This window comes from Tauraco erythrolophus, chromosome 2 (assembly GCF_009769465.1).
Source record: "Tauraco erythrolophus isolate bTauEry1 chromosome 2, bTauEry1.pri, whole genome shotgun sequence".
NCBI classification, from domain to species: Eukaryota; Metazoa; Chordata; class Aves; order Musophagiformes; family Musophagidae; genus Tauraco; species Tauraco erythrolophus.
This window is the reverse complement of record NC_141466.1, coordinates 67,462,368-67,470,052: the sequence shown is the minus strand read 5'-3', so window position 1 is coordinate 67,470,052 and position 7,685 is coordinate 67,462,368. Positions and strand designations below refer to the sequence as shown.

At 40.2% G+C, this 7,685-nt stretch overlaps 1 protein-coding gene across 4 annotated transcripts; it reads right to left on the bottom strand.

Annotated features, from left to right (window-relative positions):
• Positions 1-323: 323 nt before the first annotated feature.
• CENPQ (centromere protein Q) lies at positions 324-7,584 on the bottom strand. 4 transcript variants are annotated; one of them, XM_086631436.1, is made up of 9 exons: positions 7,519-7,584; positions 6,340-6,495; positions 5,547-5,604; positions 4,748-4,862; positions 4,405-4,473; positions 3,032-3,161; positions 2,639-2,758; positions 2,303-2,380; positions 324-1,856 (listed from the first exon to the last, which is right to left on the bottom strand). In XM_086631436.1, exons 2-9 carry the CDS (start codon positions 6,490-6,492, stop codon positions 1,728-1,730), a joined length of 852 nt encoding a protein of 283 aa, XP_086487562.1. In that variant the 5' UTR covers positions 6,493-6,495; positions 7,519-7,584; the 3' UTR covers positions 324-1,727. The 4 variants fall into 4 exon arrangements, with proteins under 4 accessions (XP_086487562.1, XP_086487564.1, XP_086487561.1 ...); XM_086631438.1 differs by lacking the exon at positions 7,519-7,584 and adding an exon at positions 7,209-7,230; XM_086631435.1 differs by lacking the exon at positions 7,519-7,584 and adding an exon at positions 6,804-7,070.
• Between the last annotated feature and the right edge of the window lie 101 nt (positions 7,585-7,685).

Sequence of the window (7,685 nt, the reverse complement as noted above, 5' to 3'; positions counted from 1 at the left end):
TATCTGTCTTCTTAATTCTTCAGCCAAAATAATTCACAACATTACATCTTAATGAAGGCTTACAATACTTCTAAAACAAAGTGGTGCTCTTATATTTTTTATTTATCGGGGGAGAGCAGAAGTGGACCAGAGGTATGGACTAACTATGACTCATGGATCAACCTATTAGATTGCCTAATCTGGGCTAAATAACGCAGACCTTCAGGTTTCACATTCTTTCTTCAATTTTCACTTGATAATGTGCGTATGTTGAAAGCATATCCCACTGAAATGCTCCCAAGTCCAGCTTTCTCCAAAGAGACATATTGTCGTGGATGGAGCGATTCTCACTCGTAAGAGAGAAGCAGTGATATATTTTATTGATATAAGAAAGTGAGTTAACAAAGCTGGAAGGTCAATGCGACAGCGGTTTAACAAGATTCGATGGCAAGATCCACTTGATTATTTACTGCATAGAGGACAGGGTCAGACAAAACTGTCAGGGAGACCCTCCTGTTGAGTCACAAGGATCAGAAAGGACCTCCTTGCTTTCTAAACTCCTCAGAGAGGAGTCTAGGTGCAGCTGGATCCAATCCTAGTCCCAGACTTGGTCAAGGGTTTATGTTTAAGGGATTATACGTGCACAATCAATCTAAAATATAATCTTAGCAAACCTTCAAAGTCTAGCCAGCTATTAGTCAGTTACTGAGGATCTGTTGCAGCAAGGAATCTCTCAGTCTCGAGGAGTAACCTTGAGAGGTGTCACTACTCAAGGAGAGGATGCTGGCATGCAGCCCACTGCCATGCACGAGAGCTCCAAGGGCTCCTGGGCTGCTCACCATTTACGGAACAAAACATGCACTCAGTTTCAATGCACTCAGTTTAAACACTATTTTTGAACTTGGGGGTTTGGATACAAATTATGAAATTACTTTCTCATGAGCAAAATGGGCCTCTGTTCTTTACATTGCTTCTTGTCAGCAATTGCCACTAGCCCTGGAGAGGCTACACCTCCATTTCTAGGTCTTTATTAATTCAGAAAGCGGCGGACACCATCTAAAGATTGTGCATGAGTTATAGCACAGTTGCTTGAAGTTTGCAAGATCACCAGGATGAACAATGTCTCAGAGGCTGTAACTCCTCCAGGAGGGACCCACACACTTCAGAAGGTAGAACCCAGTTGTACTAGAAAGAGGACATTCGTTCACATCTAATGTTCACCAAAAAGGTCCACAGTTATAAGCACAAGAGTACTTACTCTGTTGGTCTGCCCAATTGCCTTGGACAGTTTAGGTACACTACTGCCCAGAGCACTAGCTGACTGACTGCATCTCACTCTGAGAATATACAGAAACTCTCCCTCTACCACTTGACACTTGTACCCGTAAAGTGGCAAATTTTTCTTTAATTGTTACTTCTCTCTCATTTCTCTGCTATTTGCTATTGACCTTCTTCCAATGATGGAATGCTACAAGTCAGTCAAACAGTCCTGAAAATTTATTTCACAAATAAACCAGCCCCAAACAAACCTTGATCGATCACTTAAATCACTAGAGCCCTTGAATGCATCTACAAATTCATATACCAATATTCACAGAAAATGTTTAACAGAAATTCAGCAGTCACAACAGTAAAGCCATTAGGAAGCAAATGCTGTTTCCACGATCAGCATCCTGCTGCTCCACATTAAAACAGGAGTGCTGGCATAGGTTATCTTGCTTCAAACGAGACTCCATATTTTTGGTTTCTCAAAGGAAGTCCACCTTCTCATAGATCTTCTCAATGAGGGTTAACATGTTCTTCAAGTCAGCTGACTGCTGAATAGTGTTCATATCCTTTAAAAGACCTTTCTGATTTTTTGTCTTCAAAATTTCTTCCTAAAGAAGGAAAGACAGAATAACTGACAGCAAATAAAACACAGCTTTCATGGAGTCCAACAGAAATTTCACTTTCATGCAACCTAGCTGTACCTAAATACAGACAAAAAATAAAATAAACTAAAAAATCAAAGGCACAGAATGAGACAGTCTTCCTTCCATTAATTACAGAGAAATATATTCAGAAATGATTACACATTCCCTACAACTATACAGTTCCTAGGAAAAGACAAGTGATCATTTAAATGGCAGGTTTTCTAAGGTTTTGTTCTGTTTTTTTTTAAATGCAAGCATATAGCTCTCAATGAAAAGAAATTAAAAAAAAAGGAGAAAACTTTCAGATATTTCAAAACTGCCCTTTCTGGCAGAGGTTAAGTGATAAAAGCATGTTCTGTTGCCTTCCTTCTCATAGACAAGGTGTCTCTGAAAATATACTCCATGCTCACCTGCAAAGTGGGTGCCTGTAAACTGTACTTGGGGAGTTCTGGAAGGTGGAGTTCTCCACTGCTATTTTCCTGGAATACCTAGAAGGGGAAAAAGAGGAAAAAAAAATCCCAAATCAAACATCAGGCACACAAGTAGGCAAATAAACTGGCTGTCATCATCCAGCTTCTGAAAACTAAACTTAATTCTGCAACTGAAGTTGGCAAGATTGAAAAGTTACATTCCCAAAGACAGATAAGGCCTTCCTCCTGTGACATGCTCTGCAGAAACAGCTTATATGGGCTAGCTCTGGAAACACCATCTACTTCGAGGAATGCACCATCATCTACTGGAAATACCTTTCTGGCCTGTTTTTCATCTTCCTCTAACTGGTTCTTGAGCACCTGGATTTTGTACTGCAGTTGCTGTATATGTTCTTCAATGTGTTCTGTGGATCGCTGAGCTTCATTTATTTCTTCCTAAGAAAAAACAGACACAAAACCAGAATAAAATCCGCTTTAGAGATGGTGAGCTTTTTATGTATAAGATACTGATAATCAGCATTAGCTGAGTCGCTGAAAAATCATCCAAAAAGATACGCTGCTTTGTAGCAAAGGTGAGTGACAATGATGAATAGTGAACAAATGAACAGCACAGGCATAGCCAGCAGTCCTTCTACTAAACAGCTAGAAAACACTGAACAGCAGCAGCAGACGAATAAGATATTTTCTTCCCTTTCTTGTCTTTCATACCTGCAATTGTACCAAAGACTCTTCATTTGTCTCAAGCATTTGTTTCTCTGCCATTTGAAGGCTTAGGACGTTCTTCAGGTTGCCCAGCTTCCCTGGAGGCACCTTTAAAGTCTTGAAAAATCTCAGCACCCTGTATTATAGAAAAAGGAAAGCATGACTTGTTTGGAGTTCTTTGCAAAACAAAAAGAAAACTGACTAATGATTTCTCTGGAGAAAAACTATACTCAATTTAGCCCAACTGCTGCCAGTGAAGTAAAAGGATTCAGGCAGGAAGAAAAGCTATCTTGAATTGTTTTCCAAAAATCATGTGGAATAGATGTCTAAGGAAGGAACCAGCAACAAGAAATCTCACTGTCCTAACCTTTATTATTACACCAATGTGTGGTTTCTATCCCCTTGGCCTGCATTCTCCGATTGTAAATGTAAATTAACCTTAAACAATATTTTCCCAGTTCTGACCTTTGGGCTTTTCAAAGTAAAACTGAGTTCTAAAAGCAGCATTTTTAACTGCTTCCAAAGATCATTTTAGTAAAATCTTAAAATCTGTAAAATGCTTTTGTGAAATATGATATATAGTTTTATGCCAGAGGAAGAGTTTTAGCTTGCTCTCAAAGGTCCTTCTGATTCTGAGGAAGACTTGAATTCTTCCAAGTTGGATCTGCCTGTTAGACACATCAAATTACCACAATTTCCATGCATCTCAGATGATATTGCAGAAGTTTGGTAACTCATAAATTAAACACGTCACAAATTATACATTTTAAAAAAAAGAAAGCCATTTATGAAAAACAAGTTCCTCATGTTTAAACCTTGAGGTATTGTAAGAACAAAGAAAGTAACATATAGGCTTCGGCTCTATGTTGAGAAGAGCCTGCTATACCAACACACATGCACTTAAAAATTCTCAAGATGCTCAAACATACATAATTACTCCCACAATGACATAAAAAGGCTACAAGTTACGCCCCAAGACAAAAACTCAATTCTATTTGAACTTCAATAGTCAGAAAATTAATCAGCATTTAAGAAAATTTAGCTATAATTGCTCCTGTCACTATCATAAGCCAATAACAAAATAAATAGCTGCCCATAAATTTAAACCCTGTATAAAGAATACAAAGCTGATTCAAGGAGCTCTTAAGAATATCTTCTAGGTTCTGCTACTCATCTAGAAGTAGTTAAAGTGGGTTCAACCTATGTACTGCCATGATATTTCCCTCCTTGATTTTGCATCAACTCCCCCTTCTAAGATTTCCTAAATGATTGGTCCTTGGACCAATTGTGTAAGCATGGTACAAAACAATTGTGTAAACTAAATACCTTCTCTCCCTTTTTTTTTTTTTTGAAGATACAACTCCTTACCTTTCTCTTACCTTTCTTTCAGTAAATTGAGTTGTTTCTGAACATCGCCTTTTCTCTCACTTTGTTGGCACAAAATAGATCTGGAAAGAAAATAAAGGCAGAATTTTCATCACAAAGCATGCGAGCACAGAGAACACATCAAGTGAAGTAAACAAGTAAACATAGTCAGAACTTCTCTAGCTGAAAATTTACAACTTCAGATAGGAACTGTTATATTATACTGGACAAAACTATACACAGTCAGACATATTGCTGAAAAAAAGTTCCAAAGCTTTTCCAGTTCAAGCAATGTTACGATTTTTACTTTATTTCCCATGGAAACAGAGAAAAATCATTAGGATATCTGGCACTTACAGTATTACTGAATCCATTACAGTTTCCAGAAACTGCCTGCTGCTCTCTGAGAGAGTCTGCCAAGATCCTATTTTAGAACTGGTTAGCTTCACCTTTTTTGAAGAATATTTTTCTCCTGTTAACACAAAGGAAAAAAGGAAAAATATTATATGATTTGTCAAACCTCAGTAAGCAGCTTTGTGTCTCAATTCACTCACATCTTACTCAAAGATGTGACAGTTAAGATTCTTCCACGCCAGAAAACTATTAGGTCAAATCTATCCAGGTCAGGTGGTACTTATTATTTACAAATCACAAGTTGTTTAAAAAGCACAAAATAGAAAAGGTTCTTTCTTACAGCAGTTTTATTCTAAACAGATACTTTCCCAAGTAATATATACATAGGAACATATATAAGTAAGAAAATCAATGTAAGAGGGTCCTCATTTCATTTGTATGTTAATTACAACACATGCCAGTCCTAGCACAGAAGGTTAACAGAGAAGACAATGACCTGTGAAGAGAAAGTTAAGACGTTGTGTGCATGTGGTGGAATATTACAAGAGAAAAACACTACTTGCAAACAAAAGCATATGATTAATATGTGCATATATAACACATACAGTATGAAGGCGCACTAACTAAGACTGTACTGGAAACACTCACTGTTACTGGTTAGAAAGAAAACTTTTAAACTTATTTCAGTGACATATCTCAGACATCTATGATTTCAACACAGCAGTTACCACTTTTACTTTCAGTATTTTTTCAAAATACTTAATTTGCATGAGACGAACATAAGGAAAGAATACAATCCTACCTGCAGGGGAAGAGTCCTTGTGTTTCTTGGCTTTCCTTTTGACTGTGTGAGTAACCTGCTGAAAAGAAAAAATTTACAGCAAATATGGTAACTTTGAAACATCCTCTGCTGTGCAACCATTAATTTACTACTAGCAACTTGCGACAAAAAGGTTGTGAAAGCACTTCAGTGCTTGACAGAGGTCTGTTGCTACTGACCCCTAAAAAGGCTTTTTGAACTGTGAAACAGTAATTAATCTCAAGCAGGTTAGGGAAACCAAATCACTCTTCTTAATTCCTACTATTCCAAGAATGAGATCATGAAATAAGAAATGCACAGGATGTTTGGCTATTCAGCCACATCTTGAGATCATGCTATTCATAAGTTCCGTGGTTAAGCAAGCTCTCTCCATCAGAAAGCTGCCTAGGCCAATCCTGAGATATGCAGAGAATATTTTCCAGAACTGAATAAACGTCACCTGAGCTTTATGAACTCTGATTTTATCACTCTGTTCAAACAGATGCTATGCAGCCCTCAAAACTGCACAGCCAGCTTGCATTTTTATCAATCATCAGGCAATGCCTCCCTCCACTTGTCAAAGGCACAGTAGCACACAACTAGAAAATCTGGAAACCAGAGTGCAGCTAAGGTAGTGGATCTCAAAATAGCTGTTCAAACTGGACATTTCCTCAAGAGGACTACATTTAGTTAATGAAATATTTTCTATAAATTCAAGTAGAAAACTGGGCAAAAATGCCTCTTTTTTCTCTCTTTTGTTACTTTTCTAACTTGTTTGATCCAAAATAATGATTACCTTTCTTTTTTGACCTTGTTTTCTTCCTTCTCCATCTGTTCCCTTTATTTTGCTGGAAGGCCCTTGTTGATTTTGTGATTTAAAGGCTTTTTTTGCTGATCCTCCACCAGCGGTCGCCTCCATTTCACTGGAAGATGCATGGTGACGTTTCATTATCTGTACATCAAATGGAACAGGAGGAAACAAAAACAAAATTAAAACTCAGCAATTATAATCCATACAGTACAAGCCACATATTAACAAGCAAAACGATAGAAACGCCCTGTGCTAAATTAGCACAAACATTTGCATATTTGCTAACATAAAGCCTAAATCTTGCCTATTTATCTAAGTGCAGGACTAGTAAAAAAGCATCCCCATCTGTCTTTTAGACAAACCTTTGCATGTTCTACATCTCTTCCTAAACTTAAAAGCCAGCATGTGTGTAAGCCAAAGAGCAGCACCGCAATGTAACAGTAACTGACCTGAGAACGGTTTAGTTTGTTCTTAAAGGCCTTCAACAATAGAAATTCTTTATCTTTCCAACAGAGTCCAGCACAGACATCCTATTGCCAGAATTTTTTACCCTAGCACTTCACCACAACGTTCTTTGCTGCAGTTTAACCCTATAGTTTCCTGCCGTACTCACTGCAGAGACACAGAAAAAAGCAGCCAGATAGAAGAGAGTAATCATTACATCCCAGCGGCCTTCTTTTTTTCTTCTTCCCACTAGCCGCTAACCACAACGACTCAGATATATTCAAGTTTTCCTTTCATCCCCCCAGGCTGCTGCTTCCCTCACGCAGAGGCCCCGTCGCGGTTTGCCCGGCGACAGTCGCGACCAACACCCGGCAAACGAGCCCCGCCTCCCCCTTTCCTCCAGTAACCACCGCAACAGGGAGGCCGCGGTCTGCTTCTCCGAGCGCGCCTCAGTCCGCAGCGCGACTCCTCGCTATGTCGCGGAGTCACGACAGCATTTACAACAGACGGCCCAGTGCGAGGCGCGGACCACAATTCCCGGCATGCATCGCTGCCCACTCCCGCCGCGGCACAGGCCCGCCGAGCGAAGCGCATCTCGGGAGCTATAGTCTCCACCACTCAGCCCCCGCACCCCCACGCTGCTGCTTCTCCTTGCTGCCGGATAACACAGCAGGAACCACCACAAAACCTCCCACCGGCTCATCCCGCCCCACGACTCACTGTCCCGGCGCCTCCTCAAACGCTCGCGCCGACTCCGCGGCAGAGCACCGGGCCGTTACCGAACCGTTTTCCCCGCGCAGCCGACGCGCATGCGCACTGCCAGCTCCCGCCTCCTGCGAGGGGCGCGGGACTGCGCTGTGCGCAGACGCACTGGGTGACACGGCGCA

Coding starts and splice junctions, on each gene's coding strand:
- CENPQ (XM_086631436.1), bottom strand. CDS start 6,492: ATGAAACGTCACCATGCATCTTCCAGTGAAATGGAGGCGACCGCTGGT. Junction 4,474..4,747: donor GTAATGGATTCAGTAATACT/GTAAGTGCCAGA, acceptor TTTTCTTTCCAG/ATCTATTTTGTGCCAACAAA. Junction 2,759..3,031: donor AGTCTTTGGTACAATTGCAG/GTATGAAAGACA, acceptor GTTTTTTCTTAG/GAAGAAATAAATGAAGCTCA.